The sequence below is a fragment of the Cetorhinus maximus genome, chromosome 4 (assembly GCF_964194155.1).
Source record: "Cetorhinus maximus chromosome 4, sCetMax3.hap1.1, whole genome shotgun sequence".
Taxonomy (NCBI): domain Eukaryota; kingdom Metazoa; phylum Chordata; class Chondrichthyes; order Lamniformes; family Cetorhinidae; genus Cetorhinus; species Cetorhinus maximus.
Window position 1 is genome coordinate 29,891,297 of NC_135882.1, and position 22,024 is coordinate 29,913,320.

Here is a 22,024-nt window from a genome sequence, read left to right on the forward strand (position 1 = left end):
ATCTATATCTCCTAGTCCTTTTACCATCAGCTAATGGGAACAGTTATTCCTCATCTACCTTATTCAAACCTGACATAGTCTTGTCACCTCTATCAAATCTCCCCTTCACTCCAAAGAGAATAACTCAGTTTCTCCAATCAAACCTTGTAGCTAAAATCCCCCATCCCTGGAGTTTTTCCAGTAAATCTCCTCTGCACCCTCTCAAGGGCCCTCACTTCCTTCCTAAAATTGTAGTGACCAGAAATGTACGCAATACTCTAGCTGTGGCCTAACCAGGGCTTTATACAGATTCAGCATAACTTCTCTGTTTTTGTACTCAGTACCTCTATTTATGAAGGCCAAGTAACGTAAGCTTTGCTAACCACTCTTAGCATGCTCTACCACCTTCAAGATCTATGCACCCCAAGGTCTCTCTGTCCCTGCACACTCTGAAGAATGGTGCCATGAAGTCTATATAGTTTCTCCCTATCCCTTCTGCCAAATGCATCACCTCACTTCTCGGTGTTAAATTTCATCTCATCTGTCCATTTGTGCTAGCTTATGTCCTGTCGTAGTCGATTAGTATTATCCTGTTTGCCACACTTCCAAGTTTGTTATCATGGGCAAATGTTGAAATTTTACTCTGTAATTACAATATCCAAATCATTTATATATGAAAATAAGGCAGTGGTCCTAACATTGATCCTTGGGGAACACCACAGTCAACCACCCTCTAGTCTGAAAAATAACCATTTACCACATCCCACTGTTTGCTGTCCTTAAGCCAATTTTTTTATCCAACTTGACCGTCCTATCCTATGAGCCACATTTTTTTTAAGCAGCATTTTATGTGGTACTGTAAGAATTCTATAATATTCCAAATAGTATAATTTATGAAGTTAGCAGACACAGTACAAGGCCATCTGGCAGAAGGCCATTTCTTTTTTCTCTCTGGAAAAAAAGACGAACACTCCCGAGAAATGTCAAGGTCTCCCAGTTCAAGCTTCCGTGTTAACATTCCTAAGTCAATAGGACAGTGTCTTATATCCTCTTACCTATATATGAGTGTCTAGTAAAGACTAACAAATGGCTTCGAGCATGAGGTAAGCTAACTGAATGGCTCCGAGCATGAGCTAAACTAAAAGTTGACCTCAAGTTGAAGTGATGGACAAGGTGGAGGTGACAACCCCCCCCACCCCCCTTGGATACCTGCCCTGTGGTCAGTGGTCAAAAGCTATTCAAACAAGTGTTTGACATAGGGTGAACAACCAGCCCAGAGAATTAAGTACGTTAACAGGTGCTCAGAAGCAGGAGGTAGTCCTCATCAGGCTGTTGCCTTCCTCAGGAAGACCCAGGGGAATAGCTTCCTAACATTTTGGCTACTGAGCAGAATGCTATTGTCACAAGCTAGAGATCAACATACTCCATTCCATCCATCCATCCATCCATTCATCCTCTGGGATCGGTAAACTGCTCTCACCTATCACAGGTCCTATCTTTTTCCTATCTAATTAGTTGATGCATCATTCCTGAACTGTGGCTTCTTAATAAACTACCTTAAAATGGCTGGAGTTCTCAGCCACCTATTTTGAGTAAGCTGTGGCTCACGACCTTAAAACTTACAATACTTTGTCAAACACTTTAAAATCCATTTGGACATTATACATTGCATTCCTTTCATCAATCTTCCGCTATTTCAAGCAATTTTACAAATCCATGCGAGCTATCCTTAATTAACTCAAACCTCTAAATGTCTGTTGATTTTTTTTCCTTGATTATTGTTTCTTTACCCACCACTGATGTTAAACTAACCGGTCTGTAGTTGCCAGGACTATCCTTACACTCTTCCTCAAATAAGGGTGTCACATTTGCCACTCTACAATCCTCTGGCACCTCCCCTGTATTTTTGGAAGATTATGGTAACCCCTTCCACTATCTCCAACCCCACTTCCTTTAGCAACCTAGGAAGCAAGCCATCTGGAACAGGTGACTTATACAAAGTAGGCACAGCCTTTCCAGTACGTCCTTCCTCTCAAGTTTCACAAAATTCATTACCTCCATCATCTTCACTTCTACCGATATTTTGCCAGATTCCTCTTGCCCTGCGCCTCTAAACATATATCACCTCTTTGTCCCTAATAGGACCAATTGCAACTCCAACTACCAGCTTTATAGTTAGATGCAAGTAGAAGATTTTTGGGTTTCCTTTTATGTTGATTGCCATTCTATTCTCATTTTCTCTCTGCCGGTCTTATTTTCCTCTTCATTTCCCCTCTCAATCTTATTGTATTTGACCTGATTTACATGAAGAATTCACCAAACAAGAGTCATATACCCGCTACTTTTGTTTCAAAATGGGTGAATTAATAGCACAGATATAAATTAATGGGCTTGATCTAATAACCATTACGGACATGTGGCTGCAGTGTGACCAAGGTTGGGAATTAAATATTTTAGGATACTGTAGCTTTACAAGAGATCAGCAAAGTGGAAGTGGAGGAAGAGTTGCACCAATAATAAAGGCTAGGATAGGAGGCAGGAAGGAGCTAGCTTGGAAAATCAAGATATAGAATCAGTTAGGTAGAGCCAGGAAACAAGGGCAGAAAACAATAGTGGAAGTAGTTAATAGGCCCTGAACAGTAGTTGTAGAGTCAGGTAGGGTATAAATCAGGAAATTAGTGGTGCATGCAACAAGGGTAATACGGTAATCATTTGGGTCTTCATTTTTCATACAGACTGCGCAAACCAAATTTGCAGTGTGGGACAAGTTCATGGAATACACTCGAGATAGTTTTCTAGATCAGTATGTCAAAGAGCCAAACAGGAAGCAGGCTATTTTAGATCTAGCTTTATGTCAAGAGACAAGGTTAATTAATAGCCTTGTAATATAGGAGCTTCTGGTGAAAAGTAACAGTAATGATATAATTTTCCATTGAGTTTGACTGTGATTTAGTTAAACCTGAAACTAAGGTCTTAAATCTAAACAAAAACTACATTTTAATTTATTCTTTCATGGAATGTGGCTGTTGCTGGCAAGGCCAGCATTTGTTGACCATCCCTAATTGCCCTTGAACTCAGTGTCTTACAGGGCATTTCAGAGGGCAGTTAGGAGTTCACCACATTATTGAGGTCTGGAGTCACATGAAGGTTAGAACAGGTAAGGATGATAGATTTTCTTCCCTAGAGGGCATTAGCGAACCAGATGAGTTTTACGACAATCAATCAATGATAGTTTCATGGTCACCATGACTCAGACTTGCTTTCAATTCCAGATTTTATTAATTGAATTTAAATTCCACTGGCTGCCATGGTGGGATTTGAACCACTGTCCCCAAAGCATTAGCCTGGGTCTCTGAATTACTAGTCATACAAATTATCATAAGAACAAGGAGCAGGAGTAGGCCATTCGGCCCTTGAGCCCGCTTGCCATTTACTAAGATCATGACTGATCTGACAGTAACCTTGAATCTGTATCCCACCTACCCCCGATAACATATCACCCCTTTGCTTAACAAGAATCCACTGCCTTAAGAGCGTACAAAGATTCCACCGCCTATTCATGAAGGAAGCTCCAAAGACTCGCGACCCTCAGAAAAAATTTCGCCTCATCTCCATTTTAAATGGCCGACCTCTTATTTTTAACCATGACCCCTTGTTCGAGATTCTCCCACAAGAGGAAACATCCTCTCCACATCCATCCTGTCAAGACCCCCCAGGATCTTAGATATTTCAATCAAGTCACCTCTTACTCTTCTGAACTCCAGCAGATACAAGCCTAACCTGTCCAAACTTTCCTCATAAGACAACCCGTCCGTTCCAGGTATTAGGCTGGTAAACCTTCTCTGAACTGCTTCCAATGCATTTATATCCTTCCTTAAATAAGGTGACCAACACTGTACACAGTCCTACAGATGTGGTCTCGCTGTGCTCTGTGTAACTGAAGCATAACCTCCCTACTTTTGTATTCAATTCCACTTGCAATAAATGTTAACATTCTATTAGCTTTCCTAATTACTCGCTGTACCTGCATACTAGCCTTTTGCAATTCATGCACTAAGACACCAGATCCCTCTACACCTCAGAGCTCTGCAATCTTCCACCATTTAGTTAATATGCCTTTTATTCTTCGTGCCAAAATGGACAATTTCATATTTTCCCACATTAAACTCCATTTGTCAGATCTTTGCCCACTCACTTAACCTATCTATATCTTTTTGTAGCCTCCTTATATCCTCTTCACAAATTATTTTCCTATTTATATTTGTGTCATCAGCAAATTTGGCAACTATTCCATCTATCCCTTCATCCAAGTTATTTATGGAAACTGTAAACAGTTCAGGTCCCAGCATTGATCCCTGTGGTACACCACTCGTTACATCTCGCAAACCTGAAAAAGACTCATGTATGCCTACTCTCTGCTTCCTGTTAGCCAGCCAATCTTCTATCCATGCCAATATGTTACCTCCATACCATGAGCTTTTATTTTCGACAATAACCTCTGATGTGGCACTTTATCAAAGTCCAGTGACATAACCACAATCACAGAGCAATGAGAGGTGAGCTGGCTATGGTAGGTAGGAAAATAGGATAAAAGAAATGATGATAAACAAGCAATACAAATTATTTCTTTAAATAATTGCTAATTTGCAACAATCATATATTCCATTAAGGAATTAAACCCACACACAGGAAAAATGGTCCCACCATGGCTGACAAGAGAAGTTAAGAATATTATTAGATTAAAGCAAAAAGCTTATAATGTTCTCAATAAGCTCCTGGATTAAGAGTATTTTAAAATTCAGCAAAGGATGGCAAAGAAACTAGAAGCAGGATAAGAGAATAAACTAGCCAAAGACCTAAAAAGATCAAAGAAGAAATTGTACTGGAGAGATTAATAGGTTTAGAAGCAGACAAATCCACTGGACTCACGGGCTGCTGTTACAAGTGAGGTTGTATGCTTATATGTTTTGGTTTATAAGGTTATCAGGGTTTTGAACTGTAGCTTTAAGTATAGGTTAAATGAAGAGTCATATGACCTGAGCTGGAGTCTGCCTGACAGAAAACGTGGATGGTTTAGTTGTTAGGTCAAAAGGAGAGTCATTTTGTGTTATTGAAAGGGAGGCGCCAAATTTTAACACCTTGAGAGAAATGACAGTTTCTAAGTCCACAATCAAGAGACCTCAAGTCTCCTAAAACCCAGAAAGGTGTTATTGGTTTCAAGTCAGAAATATTTGTGCTAGAACCTGTCCCTTTGATTCCAAGGTGAAATGCAGTGGCACTTAGAGATAGCTGATTAACATTTCTACTTGGATACAGGGCTGGTGTGTTTCCCATTGCCATGGAGAGGAGGGGAGAGGAAGCAATTTTGAGATAAGATTACAGGCTTCCCTATAAACCCAGAGATATCACAGACAGAATGGCAGTTGCAGTATCAGTCTTGGGGGATCTGCAGCCGAGTGGGAGGGGGAGTGCAAGGAGATAGGGAGCAGGCTGGGCCAATCTCTAAGTAGAGAAAATGCTGACTCTGTTGTTCACCCCGTGAATGCGAGTGGGAGCTTGTGTCCAGTTTAAAAACCTAGTTCGTGAGGAGTTAAAACATGGCTGGAGGGTTTGTCTAGCTGAAACTAAAAGAATCCCCAGGGAAAACTCTCATGGTGGAAGATAGTATTTGGAAAGGGAAAAAAACGAAGTAAACCCTTGGAAGCTGCCAAACACTTTGGATTGGTTCCAGGAGAAGTGATTGTCTACTTAAGAGACCAAGTAACGTAATAAAATTAGGGTTTTCAGTTGTCAACAAAAGTGTAAAGGAGCAAATTCTGTTTGGTTATTTAAAGTATAAGCTGACCTTGAAAAGAAAATAATGTTCAATTAATAGTGTCTTGTCTGTAGTCACTAATACAGTAAAAGTTATTTTAAACTGAAATCTTCACATGCCATCCTTTCAGCAAATAACTAGAAGTTTGAATTTCTCTTTTAACTGTTATCTACAGAGCTCTTAACACTACACACTAGAGTTTTAAAAGAGGTGGCTACAGAGATTGTGGGTGCATTGATGTTGATCTTCCAGAATTCCTTAGATTCTAGAACAGTCAAGTAAACATATGAAATTGGAGTAGGCCATTTGGACCCTCGAGCTTGCTCCACCATTCAATAAGATCATGACTGATCTGACTGTGTTCTTAACACCCCTTGCTGCCAGTCCCCCCAGCCCTTGACTCCTTTGTAGATTAAAAACCTGTCCAATTCAGCCTCGAGTATATTCAATAACCCAGTGCTCTCTAGGGTAGAGAATTCGAAAGATTAACGACCCTCAAGGATGAAATTCTCCTTATCTTAAATTATTTATTTATTTAGTGAATGCAAATCCCCGAAGCCAAGCGATAGCCTCCTCGTTTGTTTCGTTTAAGGTGACTAGTCCCATACTCCTGTTAAGAAACTCTGTGTTGAATGGGAGACCCCTTATTTTGAAACTGTACCCCCCCAGTTCTCAGTTCCCTATGAGGGGAAATATCCTTTTGGCATCTACGTTGTCAAGCCCCATCAGATTCTTGTGTGTTTCAATAAGACCACCTCTCATCTTTCTAAACTCCAATGAGAATAGGTTCTCGTCGAAGGGAAACGAGCAAATGCGATCCTATTATTCAAGAAAGGTTAGAGAGCGAAAACAGGGAAACTTAGGCTGATTCGTAAGGAAAATATTATAATGTGTTATTATGGAAGGAAAATCATAACTTAATTGGGCAGAGTCAACAAGGAGTTATGAAAGGGAAGTCGTGATTAACAAATCTGTTAGTTTAATTTAGAGGGTGTAACGAGTAGAGTGGATAAAGTGAAAACCAGTGGATGTAGTGCATTTAAATTTTCAAAAAGCATTTGATAAGATGCCATAACAAGAGGTTACTGCATAAAATTAGGGCTTATGGTATGGAGGTATTTTTAGCATGGATTGAGGATTGGATAACATACAGAAAACAGAGTAGGGATAGACATTTTCTGGTTGACAGGCTGTAAATAGTTGGCTACTGCATGGATCTGTGCTTGGGCCTGAGCTATTTACAATCAATGATTTACATGAGGGGACACAGGGTAATGTGTATCCAAACTTGCTGACAATACAAAGTGGGAAATTGGGCTTGGTGAGAAAGCAAAGAGGCTACAAAATCATAAAATGGTTTCATCATGGAAGACTATTCAGCTCCTTGAGTCCATGTGAGAGAGAGCAATTTAGCTAGTCCCATTCCCTGACCTTTTCCCTGTGGCCCTGCAATTTTCTTTCCCCTTCAGGTACCTATCCAACTTCCTTTGAAAACCATAATTGAATCTGTCATCACCACCCATTCCAGATTGTAACCATTTGCTGCGTTAAAAAAAATGTTCTTTCTCACATCGCCTTTGGTATTTTTGGCAACTATTTTAAGTCTATGTTCTCTGGTTCTCAATACTTCTGCCAATGGGAACAGTTGTTCTATATCTACCCTGTCTACACCCTCCATGGTTTTGAACAGCTTTATCAAATCTCTTCTCAACTTTCTCTTCTCCAAAAGAGAAGAACCCCAGCTTCTCCAAACAGTTATGTGGATAGAAGTCCCTTATCTCTGGGCCTGTTCTCGTAAATCTTTTCTTAATCCTTCACATCCTTCCTAAATGAATTAGCCATTATTGGACACAATACTTCAGTTGAGGCCGAACCAGTATTTTATAAAGGTTCATTATAACTTCCTTGCTTTTGTACTCTATTTCTGTAGTTATAAAGTCCAGGGCCACAAGTGCCTATTTAACCATTTTATCAACCTGCCTTTCCACTATAACGATTTGTACCACAACATATACCCCAGATCTCTCTGCTCCTGCACCCGCTTTAAAATTTTAACCTTTTATCTTATGTTGCCTCTCCTCATTCTTCCTACCAAAATGCAACACTTCTCTGCGCTAAATTGCAGCTGCCACATACCTACCAGTGTGTCTTATACCCTCTTCAAGTCTATCACTATCCTGCTCACAGTTCACAATATTGCTAAGTTTTGTATCATCTGCAAATTTTGAAATTGTGGCCTGTATACCCAAGTCTAGGTCATTAACATATCAAGAAATTGTGGCCCTAGTATCAGCCCTTGGAGAGTACCACCATATACCTCCTGCAGTCCAAAAATAAACTCAGCACTACTGTTTCCTGTCACTCAGCAAACTTTGTATCAATACTTTAATGTCCCTTTTATTCCGTAGCTTTCAATTTTGCTGATAAGCCCATTATGTGGCAATTTATTGAATGTCTTTTGGAAGTCTATATGGATCAAATCAACCACGTTACCCTCATCAAAAGTCTCCATCAAGTTAGTTAAACACAATTCGCCTTTAACAAATCTGTGCTTGCTTTCTTTAATTAATCCACACTTGTCCAAGTGACTGTTAATTTTGTCCCTGATTATTATTTATAAAATCTTTCCCACCACCAAGGTTAAACTGACAGGCCTGTAGTTGTTAGGTTTATCTTTTACACCCTTCTCTGAACAAAAGAATGTAACATCATGTTCAATTGTCCTGTCCGTTGGCACCACTCCCATATCTAATGAGGAATGGAAGATTGTGGCCAGTACCTTCGCAATTTCCACCTTGATGTCCCTCAGCCTCCTCAGGTGCACCCCATTCAGTCCTAGTGATTTATCAACTTTTAAGTGTAGCCAGATTTTCTAGTATTTCCACTTTTTATCCATCTATTGTCTCAACTAATTTCTCTTTCACTATCGACAAGAAGAGTCCCAGCAAACCAAGCAGGAAGATCTCAGTCCTAACTCCTAAGTCATCTCAAGATTGACCACCCAAGAGGTGACTGTATGATTTAATTGAAACTGTTTTGTTTAAAATTCTCAATAAAAGGTGTTGGATTTAGTAGGAGATTGTGTCAGTGATATTTCTTGGTCTCTGAACTCAAAGAGGTAAAATCACCTACAGTGCTCATTTGGTACCTCAGCCAAGCCTACTGCTTTCCCGTGTGGGTCTCCATTTTCGTCCCGAATCAGACTCATCCTCTCCTCTTACAATCCTTCTACTATTTATATACCTATAGAAGAAAAGTATTTAGGCAGGTTAAATCCATGGCCAAGAATGTGATGGATGGAATATAATGTGAAGAAGTATAATGTTTTCTACTTTTCCCACCAGAGTGGAAAAGCAGAATATTTTTTAAATAATGGAACACTGGGAAATGTTGGTATTCAGGGAGATCTGGGTGTCCTCGTACGCAAATCACAAACAATAAGCAATTAGGGAAGCAAATGATATGTTAGCCTTTACAAAAGGATTTGATTGTAAGAGTTAAGTAGTTTTATTGCAATCATATAAGGCCTTGGGGAAATCATACCCAAGTACTGTTTAGAGTTTGGTCTCCTTGCCAAAGGAAGGATATACTTGCCTTAGTAGGAGTGCTACAAAGGCTCATTAGACTGAGTCTAAGAATGAGTGGATAGTCATCTGAGTAAGCAATACCTATATTCCCTACAATTTAAAAGAATGAGGGGGGATCTCATTGGAACATATAAAATTCTGAATGGGTTTGACAGGGTAAATGCTGGGAGGATGTTTCCCCGGCTGGCAAGTCTAGAACTAGTGGTCTCAGAATAAGGAGTCAGTTGTTTAGGATCAAGATGAGGAGAAATTTCTTCACTCAGAGGGTTGTGAAGCTTTGGAATACTCTGCTGCCGCAATCTGTTGATGCCCAGTCGTTGAATATATTCGAGTCATGTGAGTGATACATTTTTGGAATACAAAGTGAATTAAAGGGTATGGGAATACGAGGACAGGTGTAACTGAGGTATATCAGCCATCATCTTACTGAACAGTTGCATAGGCTCAGGAAACAAATGGCTTACTCCTGCTCCTATTTCTCATGTTCTTATCCCGTCTATACTTGGTGGCAGGAAAGAAATACAAGGTGTTATTATATAAATGGATCTCAACTTTTAAGTAATAGTTCCCAATACGCAAAATTGACAGAGCAAGCCTATCAAAACAACAAAAGAATGGAAGAAAACCATTGGACTGTTGGAATGGGAACCCTGGAATATTTCTGCCTTAAATTAGTAATTACACATTGTACACCTTTTTTTTAAAATGGTAATTTTTAAAAGGGTTGTGTAAACTACTGATGCATTTATAATCTTAAACAGATAAGTTCTGTAAAAGTCTTGATACCATGGATAACGATGGATAAGGAGTGCAATCTACAATTTTTATTGTATAAAATGTTCTACATGAAAGAGCTTGATGGAAAATTCCCAGTCTGCTTCTCGCCAGCAGTATTACAACAGAAAATGTTAACAAGGGAGATACTTCAGACCTCCTTATAATAACTATAAATGGGACTATGGGGATGTGAAACAACCCCCTTCACATTATTCTAACTCATAAGTGTTTAGCTAAGGTGATGTGTGCTTCTTAAAAGTTCTTAAAGGTGCTTAGAAATATGCACTTTAAATAGACCAATTGCTGTACTAGTTTTATTATACCAAATGCAATTACTTGGTATGGTTGATCCCCAAAAATATTACGCTAGACCACAAACAATTGTATCAAAATGAATAAGTGACCCGTTGCACAGCTTCTACTCAGCACTTCCCTATACAGCAGTGCAGCTAATTTCAGCTAAGGGGCTGACAGTGAGCAAAACCAATGCATATTGGAACTCTTAACATACTGGAGGGAAAAGAGAATATATCAATATGACTAACTAGTCTTCATCCCTTTTACCAACCTCTCAATGGTGATCAGACTTGCAGATCTCAATTTACCACCTTTTGTTCCACCTAACTGGAAGGACCTCAAAGGCATACTCGGATTCCATTTTTGTCTGAATCTGAAACATTACAGCATTTAGTAACTGAACAAAACTTGAAGTACAATTGTTTCCTTATTAAAAAAATCTTCATTATAGTTTGAGCATACAGTTCCTCTTATGTCAAGCAATTGCAATCAAAGAATATGCATACTATTTAGCCCACTTTCCATAATTTTTGAAGTTTCTAGTGTTATTAAAATAAAGCAAAAATGGGTTTAGTATCTTTGCATCACAATTAGTTATTGCTTTCAAAAACACAAGTGAATAGCTGAGAAACTAAATAACATTGAGCATTTGCAAGTGATCACAGCCTGAAAACCCAAGGTGAGATGATGAGAAGGAACCACTACAAATGCAACCCAGAAGGAAAAAACAGTTCGGACCAGTACTCTTATTTCCCAGTTTTTACTGTTTTTTTTCCTTCTGGGAAATCAACAGCAAATGTTGGAAATGCACAGCAGCCTCTGAAAAGTGGAAAGGTAGGTTAACATCCTTTGATGGGGGATTTTAACAACAATTTTTCCTCCTATGCGAATATCGTGGATGATATTGGATGGGTAACATCAGAGCCAACACAGTGCAAAACTCGCCAATTGGTGCATGTGAGGCAGGGCTGGGCAGTACCATCTGAGCCCCTGACTGTGCAGCCTGTGGTGGGGTGGGCAGCACCATCTGAGCCCCTGACTGTGCATCTGTGCTGGACAGGGCAGCACCACCTGGGCCCCTGACGATGTAGCCTGTGCTGGGCTGGGCAGCACCATCTGAGCCCCTAACTGTGTAGCCTGTGCTGGGCTGGGCAGCACCATCTGAGTCCCTGGCTGTGTAGCCTGTGCTGGGCTGGGCAGCACCATCTGAGCCCCTGACTGTGCAGCCTGTGCTGGGATGGGCAGCACCATCTGAGTCCCTGGCTGTGTAGCTTGTGCTGGGCTGGGCAGCACCATCTGAGCCCCTGACTGTGCAGCCTGTGCTGGGCTGGGCAGCACCATCTGAGTCGCTGGCTGTGTAGCTTGTGCTGGGCTGGGCAGCACCATCTGGGCCCCTGACTGTGCAGCCTGTGCTGGGCTGAGCAGCACCATCTGAGCCCCTGACTGTGCAGCCTGTGCTGGGCTGGGCAGCACCATCTGGGCCCCTGACTGTGTAGCCTGTGCTAGGCTGGGCAGCACCATCTGAGCCCCTGACTGTGCAGCCTGTGCTGGGCTGGGCTGCACCATCTGAGCCCCTGACTGTGCAGCCTGTGCTGGGCAGGGTTGGCGCCCACCTGTTGAGTGACACCTGTCCCACACACACCCCTTACCTGGCGGCCTCCAGCTGCCCGGGCCGGCCGCCTGGCGCCGCCGCCCTCTTACCCGGTACCACCCAACCACCACCTGTTGCCATCGAAACCGGCCAGACGCGCGGAGCCGGAAGGGGAGGGGCGGATTTAAATCGCAAACGGCCCGGCAGTTACTTCCAGTCGATGGTGGGCTTGAACTAGAGGAGGAGGAGGAGGAGGAGGAGGAGGAGTGCCCACCCGCCCGCACTTTACACAGGAGGGGTGGATGGGAAGGGAACCTACTTCACAACCGTCACCACCACCAACCCAATATAGGGGGCGGGGTCAAACCGGACTGACGTTTCGGATCCACCAATGGGAATTCAACATCAACGCAGAAACAAATCAGAATGAAGGGGCGGGATTTGAGTCTGTGACGTTTGTGAGGCGGGGCCAGGGCGCTTGTTTAATACCTTCATTCATAACTTGAAAGTAAAAGTTTGCTCCAGGGAGGCTACATGTGTTATCAGTGAATTTAGGGAGGGTCATGTTTGGATGGTGAGACTTTTTAAACTCACTTATTTGGGGCACTGCCTACTTGAAACCTCATGCCCCTAAATCTGCGCCGACTTTGATTGGAGGCAATTCACATGCGACCATGTGGCTCCTGAGCACCTGACTTCCACCTTGGGTTCCCTTGCAATTGGGTACCTCTGTTCCTGGTTTCAGGTCAGTAACTGTATCACTAACAAGTGCAAGGTGCAACTAAAAACAGAAAATGCTGGGAAAAAAATCAGATCTGGCAGCATCTGGTGAGAGAGAAATAGAGTTAATTTTTCAAGTCTTCAGATTTCCAGCATTTGCAGTATTTTGCTTTCGTCTAAGTAAAAGGAGCACATGGGCTTATTCATCACTAAGATTGAGACCATCTGTGCCTACCACTTTTGTCCATTCCTGTGTCCTATCAGACCAAACTTCCTCAAAGGATTGCATCACACTTGCATTTTTCTGACTTCTCTCATATCTCCCCCACGCCCTCTCCAAGCTCATGTTGTCCCACCTCTTGATCCTTAACTTCCCCACCAAACTGCTCATCACTGAACTTCCCTTCCTAAGCCAATATTGTTAATGGTTCCCTCTCCTCAGGTGCTGTTCCCTTCAAACCTGCCACCATCGCCCCACTCAAACTTTGCACCCTTGACCCCTCTACCCTTGCAAACTATTGCCCCATCCAACCTTGTTTTCTTCTCGCTTGAGCATACTGTTGCTCCCCAAATCCATGCACATCTTTCCCAGAACTCCATGTTTGAATCCCTCCAATTAGGTTTTTGGCCCTGCCACGGTATCAAAACATCCTTGATCAAAGTCAACTATGTGATTGTGACAAAAGTAAACTACCCTCCTTGTCCCTCTCTACCTGTCTGCAGCTTTGGTTACAGTTGACCACACCAATACCTCTACTCCCTAGTCCAGTTTGGTAGGATTGCACTGATCTATCCAGTCATAGACAGAGAATCACTTGCAATGGTTTCTTTTCCGACTCCTGGACCATTACCTCTAGAGCCCCCAAGGATATATCCATAACCCCATCCTATTTCTCATCTATATGTTGCTCTTTGGTTGGACTCTAAGGGAATTAAAGAAAATGGGGATCAATCAGGAAAGTGGAGTTAAGGTCGAGTGTCAGCCATAATCTTATTAAACGGCAGAGCAAGCTCAAGGGCCATTTGACCTACATGTGCTCCTATTTTCTTATGATCCAAAAACATGTCAGGCTTCACATGTTAATGATGTTCTGTTGTCCTTTAGTACCACCTCTCTTGATCCCTCCGCTGTCTCTCATTTATCACATTGATTGTCTGACATCTGGTATTGGAAGAGCAGAAAGTTGTTCTCCAACTCAATATTGGCAAGACCAAAGCCATTGGCTTTGATCCCTGCCATAAACTCCATTCCCTATCCACTAACTCCATCCCATTCACTGATATCCATCTGAGACTAAACTAGGTCATTCAAAAACTTGGTGCGGAGCTTTGACCCCAAGATGAGTTCCAGCCTACATATACACTTCAACACAAGGATTGCTGACCTCCACCTCCGTACTCCGTCCCTGCATCAGCTCATCTGCTGTTGAAACCCTCATTCGTGCCTGTGTTACCTCCAACGCTCTCCTGGCTGGCTCCCATCTTCCACCCTCCATAAACTTGAGCTCATCCAAAATTCTGCGACCCATGCCCTAACTCGCACAAAAGCCCGTTCACCCATCACCCTGTGCTCATTCACCTACTTTGACTTTTGGTTAAGCAACGTGATGACTTTATAATTCACATCCATTTTTCAAATTCCTCAGTGGTCTCGGCACCACACCGCCCCCCCCCCCCCCCCCCCCCCCCCAAAGCTCTACAAGCCTCTGCAATCTTGCAATTCCTTTCGCATATCCCCGATTTTAAATGGTGGCTGTGCCTTCAGCTACCTAGGACCTAAGCTCAGTAATTCCATCCCTAAACCTCTCCATCTCACTTTCCTCCTTTAAGATGTTCCTTTAACCTACCTCTTTGTTGAAGCTTTCAGTCATCTGCCCTAATGTCTCCTCATGTGACTCAATGTCAAATTTTGTTTGATAATGCTCCTGTGAAGTGCCTGGGGCAGTTTGCTATGTTGAAGGCACCATAGAAATGCAAATTATTGTTGTTGTAAGAAGCTGTTGTTAGGGGGCCACTCAGAGGCAGGTGTAGAAAAGGGGAAATCGAGGGTGCAGGGTGGGAGTAGAAAAGGGGAAACCAAGGGTGCAGGGGGAGTGGAAAAGGGGAAACCGGGGGTGCACGGGGGAATGGAAATGGTTGCCAAGAGAAAACCGAAGGCAGGACGAACTGTAATTCCTCCAGTAACTTAGCTAAACAAAATAAGTGACAGCCATTTGCTGGCTCATTCCTCAGGCCAATGCCTTGACCAATCAGGGTCAAGCTGCCTGGTTCAAATTTCAAACAATGCTGGGCAGTTAACTGTCAGTCACTTCAATTGGTGCATTTTCCATGGCAATACCTCTACCGATCAGAATCCACTTGCCAACCAATCGGCACTCTCTTCTCATACAGTATAAATTGTTGTTCTCTCCTTATATTGGTATTCTTGCTAAGTGTCCTGATGACGTCTCTTTTTTCAGCAATACTCAAGTTCTGTGCTACCAAACGAATAATATAACTCATTGATAATCGTAATAAGTGTGACGCCCTGGGTAGTAATCCTATAATCCATTGATATTCACCCTGAAAACATATTCAGAAATTCTATGCACTACACAAGCTGTAGTCTGACTCCCAGGGCCAAGGAGAGAAATCATGGGCCGTGGTGCTTCCCTTGTTTCTGGGCCCCTTATCCCCTCCCCGCCTTTTAACCTTCACCCTCAATCATGCATGCTATTTTTTCCCCCTTCAAGATTCAGCAAACAATTCACTAAATAATCACAGAAACGTCCTAGTAAAATGATAAATCCCATTGTTGGCATCTGGTTACAAATATCATCCAATATAAATATGTAGCATGGATCATTAATATTAAAGAGCAGCAAAGGTATAATGCAGTGTTAGTTTGTATGCACCCTATAGGTGATCCCGATGTGACCATTAAACTAAAATTTGTACTATCTGGTTTAACAGCATCATGCAATATTGTTAATTTGACAGGTAATTATCCATTAGTTATTTATAACACTGCAGACGATAAACCTGATTTCAGTGACTGTCTCATTAACATGTTCTGCACATTGCACCATATGCACATGGTGACAGTGAATTCAAATTTAGTAGAAAGATTCAATACCTGCAACCCAGATTGCAAGAAAACCGTTCAGGTTTTGTTTTATATATTTCAATTACCTGCTCTGTATAGAAAAGAAAGACAATTTCCTTGCTGCATCGCACATTGTTTCATTGTTCAAGAGTTGAAAAAGGAGGGAGGGAGGGAGGAAGTGAGGGGATGAAGAGGAGAGGGGACGGTCCCATTCACTTGCTGCTGCCTAAGCTCCCTCCCCCTTCCTCGGACACACTGACACAGCACTCAGTCACCTCGCTCAAGGTAACTCCGTATCACTAGAAGCAAAGTTCCAGTTCCCTGGGAGTAGCTCGTGCTAGGTCCGGACTGGCATGAGGCTGAGTGACAGCTCTCCCTAGCCTGCTATGGCCTCATTACCAGCAGATACTCCCTCCTGTCCTTTCATGTTCTGCTTCTTCTCCTTGACCTCCAGAAGAAGTTGCTGGTCAGCTAAGGTGGGGGCCGGCAGTTGAGGGATGAATGTGTGGAGTCCTTGCCTGTTTCATCAGAGATCTGGCATGGAGAGTGTTGCATGGAGCAGTCCTATCCAATCAGTTTTAAGCCTATTCATGAACTCTGCTTTTATTCATTCTTGGGATGTCAAGACTGCTGGCAGGGTCAGCTTTTATTGCCCGTCCAAAATTGCCCATAATGGGGCGGGTGTGAGATGCCTTCTTGAACCATGTGGTGTAGGTGCACCCACAGTGCTGTTAGGAAGGAGTTGCAGGTTTTTGACCCAGCAGCAGTGAAGGAACAATGATATAGTTCCAAGTCAAGACTGAAACAGGTGGGGTGAATAGCTTGGAGGGGAACTTGCAGATGCTGGTATTCCTGGGATCTACTCTTCTTCTTCCAGGTAGGAAGGTTCTGTTGAAGGACCTTACCAAGTTGCTGCAGTGTATATAGTACACACTGCTACCTATGCTCCAGTGGTGGAGGAATGAATGTTTAAAGTGGTGGATGGAGTGCCGATCAAGCGGGTTGTTTTGTCTTGGATGGCATCGAGCTTCTTGGGTGGTGTTGCAGTTTCACTTGTCCATACAAGTGGAGACTATTCCATCACACTCCTGACTTGTGCCGTGTAGATGATGGACAGGCTTTGGGATGGCAGGAGATGAGTTACTTGCCACCTCTGACCTACTCTTGTAGCCACAGAATTTTTATATGACTGGCCTAGTCAATGGTAACCCCAGGATGTTGATGGTGGGGGGTCAAAAATGGTAATGCTGTTGAATGTCATGGGGAAATGCCCAAATTCTCTCTTGTTGGAGATTTTCATTGCCTGGCACTTGTGTGTTATTACTGTTACTTGCCACCTATCGGCCCAAGCCTGGATGATGTCCACATCTTGCTTCATGCAGTGTCAGGAACATATATTATTTCTGATGGACTGTTGTAAAGAACATATCTTTTTATTTTCTGTTGGGCTGTGGATTAAAATTACAATGGCTGCAGTTTACAAGACATATCCACTGGAACAGGATGAGGGATATATACAATGTTGCAATCCTAGAACAGAGTGTGCCATGAAAGACAAGATGGTGCCGGAAAGGAGTCCTGGACCAAGGGAGCTGCCTGACAACAGCATTTTAATTGGCTCCTGACCAGGTGACTAGGGTTTTGTGTGATAGCAATGCAGCGGAAATCTCCTGGCCTGCAAAGAGAAAACATCTAAAATCTCTTTTCCTCATATCTCTATAACCTGCTTTCTCTCTGAGGAAACCCCTGTAAAAAGGAAAAGGAGAAAACCACTGTTAGAGACATTGAAAAACAAGTTCTCAATCAGTGAACTAAATGCTGAAAGTGCTGGAAGACCACCTCATGTCATGAACAAGAACTGAAAGGAATTTGGAAGACATTGATCAAAATCAATCCATTGAATCCTGTACTCTGAATTGGTGCTATTGAACTGTTTTATCCCACCCTTAAAATCCATGTTTTGTGTGTCTTATATGTCTTGTGTGTGTGTGTAGGGATTTAAGGAGGTGAAGTTTAAGTTATAGCGTTAGAAGTTAGCAGTTCATATTTCTTTCTTTTGTCACTAGTTAAAGACAATTTGTTCAATAAACATTTACTTATTAAGTTCACAAACCTGGTGCTCGTATTCTGTTAACCTAAATTAAACAGTTAGGTAGAATTGGGGAAATCTGGTGGTTTGGTCAAACTTTTCACATTTGTTGCCGCTCAAGGAACAGTGGGGCTTGATATTACAGTCACTATCCCCAGTGAGTCATGACAGCAGGTACAAATCGTTTCGGTATGTGAAAAGCTACAAATGGTACTGAACATTGTGCAATCGTTGGTGAACATCGCCACTTCTGACCTTATGTTGGAGAGAAGGTCTTTGATGAAGCAACTGAACATGATTGGACCTGAGGACCTCATTACCCTGAGGACATCCTGCAGCAATGTCTTAGGTCTAAGATGACTGCCTCCTACAACTACAACCGTCTTCCTTTGTGCTTAGTGTGAGTGGAACCAGTGGAATGTTTTCCTCCTGATTCCCATTGATTTCAATTTTGAGGGATCTTTGATGCCACATGCAGTCAAATGCTGCCTTAATATCAAGAGCAGTCACTCTCATGTGGAATTCAGCTCTTTTGTCCACGTTTGGACCAAGGCTATGGTGAGGTCTCGAGGTGAATGGCTCTTTGGGAACCCAACTGAGCATCAGTGAGCAGGTTATCGGTAAGTGCTGCTTGATATCACCGTTGACGACACTTTCCATCACTTTGCTGATGATCAAGAGAGTAGACTGATAAGGTGGTAATTGGCTGAATTAGATTTCCCCTTTTCTTTGTGGACAGGACATAGCTGGGCAATTTTCTACATTACTGGGTAGATGCCAGTGTTGTAACTGTACATGAACAGCTTGGCTAAGGGTACGGCTAGCTCTGGAGCACAAGTCTTCAGTACTGCAGCCAGGAAGTTGTCAGGGACCATAGCCTTTGCTGTATTCAGTACATTCAACAGTTTCTTAATACCAGTGAATCGAATTTCCTGAAGACTGGCATCTGTGATGCTAGGGTCCCAGGAGGAGACCGAGATGGATCATCCACTCAGCACTTCTGGCTGAAGTGCAAATGCTACAGCCTAGTCTTTTTCATTGACTTGCTGGTTTTTGTAGCCTCCCCCTCCAGTAAGTCATTTAATTGTCCATTTACATTCACAACAGGATGTGGCAGGACTACAGAGCTTTGGTCTGATCCGTTGGCTGTGGGATCACTTAGCTCTGTCTACAGGATGCTGCTTCTGCTAATAGCATGCATGAAGTCCTATTTTGTAGCTTCACCAAGTTGGCACGTCATTTTTAGGTATGCCTGGTGCTGCTTCTAACATGCTCTTCTGCACTCCTCATTAAACCAGGGTTGGTCCCCTGGTAATGGTAGAAGGAGAGATATGTCAGGCCATGAGGTTACAGATTGTGGTTGAATACAGTTTTGCTGCTGATGACCCCTAGTGCCTTATGGATACCCAGTTTTGAGTTGCAAGATCTGCTCTGAGTCTATCCTATTTAGCATGATGGTCACAATGGAGTGTGTCCTCAGTGTGAAGTAGGGACTTGGTCTCCAAAGGGACAGTGTAGTGATCATTCCTACTAATACTGCACAGACACATGCACCTGCAACAGGTAGACTGGTGAGGGTGAGGGATCAAGTAGGTTTTTCCCTCTTGCTGGTTGCCTCACCACCTGCTACAGGCCCGGTCTGGCAGATATGTCCTTCAGAACTCAGCCAGCTCAGTCAGCAGTGGTAGTACCAAGACACTCCTAGTGATGGATGTTGCAGTCCCCCAATCAGAGGACATTCTGCATCCTTGCTACTCTTAGTCCTTCTTCCAAGTGGTGTTCAACTTGGAGAAGCACCGATTCATCAGCTGAGAGTTGTGGTAGGTAGTGATCAGCAGGGTTTCCTTGCCTGTGTTTGATCTAATGCAATGGGATTTCATGAGTCAATGTTGAGGACTCCCAGGGACACTCCCCCACCCCCCCACCTCCCTTACTGTATACCACTTCTGACCTGCCAGTGGGATAGGACATACTCAGGGATGTTGATGGAGGAGTTTGGGACGTTGGCCGTAAGGTATGATCCAGTGAATGTGACTTGTCAGGCTGTTTTGACACAAGCCCCCAGATGATAGTGAGGAAGACTTTCCAGGGTTGATTGGGCGTGGTGTACTTTTCCGTATCTGGTGTCTAAGTCAATGCCAGGTCTTATTCTGCTTCCACCTTTCTGTAGCAGTTTGATACAACTCTGTGACTTGCTAGGCCATTTCAGAGGACAGTTAGGAGTCAACCATATTGTTAAGGGTCTGAAGTTACATGTAGGCCAGACCAGGTAAGGAAGGCAGATTTCCTCTCCTGAAGGACATGAGTCCTAGGCTGCCTGTAATTTTGCAGGCTGGATGAGTCCACGTTTCATGTATGTCTTGAGTATGAGCGGTTGAAGTCCCTCTCCTACCATTTAAAGGAGCTGCACCCCAATTTCTGACCGCACTTCTGGTCCATCTTCCGGATCTTTGGCCACCTTACGTGGAGGGGGAAGAACGTGTCAGAGGACTTTCTCATGGAACTACTCCTGGGCCCAGTCCAGGTGGTCACCAGAGGTCCAGACAACACACCGTGACCCAAGAGGGTCATTAGACTCAAATGCCCGCCTCTTTTGAGGCAAATGATCAGCCATGATCATATTGAATTGTGGAACCAGCTCAAGGGATCATATGGTCTACTCCTGTTTCTATCTCTTATATTCTTTCTTCTGCAGCCAAGTCCGCACCCTGGTATCTCTGCAGAAGGTTCATGCTGTATCTGCTAGTATATTTGAGGTCTTCCACAAACACAGGAGGGACTGGAGTGTGTCAACACCGGGAATTACATTGATGTTTCGTGCTTCACGTATAATGTGGAGTTTATTGTTTGTGTTCCTAAAAAGGAGGCACTTTTGTTAATTTGATTTTGACTAATGACCTCTGATGCCTAATTGGCCTTTTATATGAGCTAGGATTACATTGTGTTTAAGAATTGGGACTAGCTCTGTGACTTGGAACAGTTGAGGACTTGAACTAGATGTACTCCTACCATTTTAGCAGCGGACACGTCACATTCCCCACTGCAGCTGCTACCAGTTCAGAAGGAAGGCAGAAATGTAACATGGGTTTTGTAGTTTTCTGTCTAATTGCATTCTTGCAACCAACAAGCAGACTGAACTACATGTCCCACTGATCTGTTCAAACTCCGATTCAGTTGAAGTGAGGTAGCAACATACTCGGGGAATATAATTTTTCGGCTTGCAAAAAAAAAATGGCCAGCGTTTCTTTTTTGCGAGCGATGTACGTGCACAGAGTAAGGCTGGTGTCCCAGCAGAACAGAACGCAACTCCAGCTGCAGTACTCTGCAGTCTCCGAAATCTGTAAGTCACATTTCGGAAGGCCCGGAAATGCAGGAATCAGAGCCAGTCTGCTGCAAAAACTGAATGCATTTTATTGTGTTGGCTCAGCTCCCAGTCGGTGTATTTTTATAGAGTCCAGACTGAGAAATCGAGCTCCAGAGAGGAAGCAAGACAACAAAGTATCTTTAAAAAGGAGTGCGCCACCCGCGTCAACAACTCAGAAAGGTAATTGTTGCAAAGGGATCCCTCCGAACTAACAATTGCAATCTTTCTAACACTGCTGCTGCTCATCGTGAACAAGGTGGGTCCAAAACTATCAGCTATTCCACTTCATTCCCTCAGCTTTCACATTAACCCAGAATCTAAAGTTGTAAATTAAAGAAAAATAGAAGAGGATATGAGCGTTGGTGAGTGATCCCAGGAAAGAAGTCTAACATAGATTAAAAACTCAGAAGAACTTGCATTTGGGCAGCACCTTATCACATTGCTGGAGGTATCCCAAAGTGTCCCACATGTTCGGCTGGAAACTACCCAACAAAGTAGAAAGTTACCCACACAAGAAATAGGAGGAGTAGACCCATTTGGCCTGTGGAGCCTACTCTGTCCTTCAATACGATCACGGCTGATCGTGGGCTTCAACTGTACTTTCCTGCCCGCTCCCCATATCCCTTGCTTCCCTGAGAGACCAAAAGTTTGTCTATCTGTAATGAACCTGACATACCGGACAGGTTTCTTACTTGAAACGGATAACTTTATTACAGAGCT

At 43.0% G+C, this 22,024-nt stretch overlaps 2 protein-coding genes across 2 annotated transcripts in view; one reads left to right on the top strand and one right to left on the bottom strand.

Annotated features, from left to right (window-relative positions):
• fbxo15 (F-box protein 15) overlaps positions 1-12,207 on the bottom strand; it is a 50,654-nt gene extending 38,447 nt beyond the window's left edge. The window contains exons 1-2 of the mRNA XM_078540048.1: positions 12,105-12,207; positions 10,727-10,828 (exon numbers count right to left, since the gene is read on the bottom strand). Of these exons, the coding sequence (XP_078396174.1) occupies positions 10,727-10,828; positions 12,105-12,187 (185 nt within the window). The 5' untranslated portion in view covers positions 12,188-12,207. The remainder of the gene's footprint in view (positions 1-10,726; positions 10,829-12,104) is intronic.
• Positions 12,208-21,112: 8,905 nt separating this feature from the next.
• Positions 21,113-22,024, top strand: part of timm21 (translocase of inner mitochondrial membrane 21) — a 35,705-nt gene continuing 34,793 nt past the window's right edge. The window contains exon 1 of the mRNA XM_078540046.1: positions 21,113-21,484. Coding sequence (XP_078396172.1) covers positions 21,172-21,484 — 313 coding nt within the window. The 5' untranslated portion in view covers positions 21,113-21,171. The remainder of the gene's footprint in view (positions 21,485-22,024) is intronic.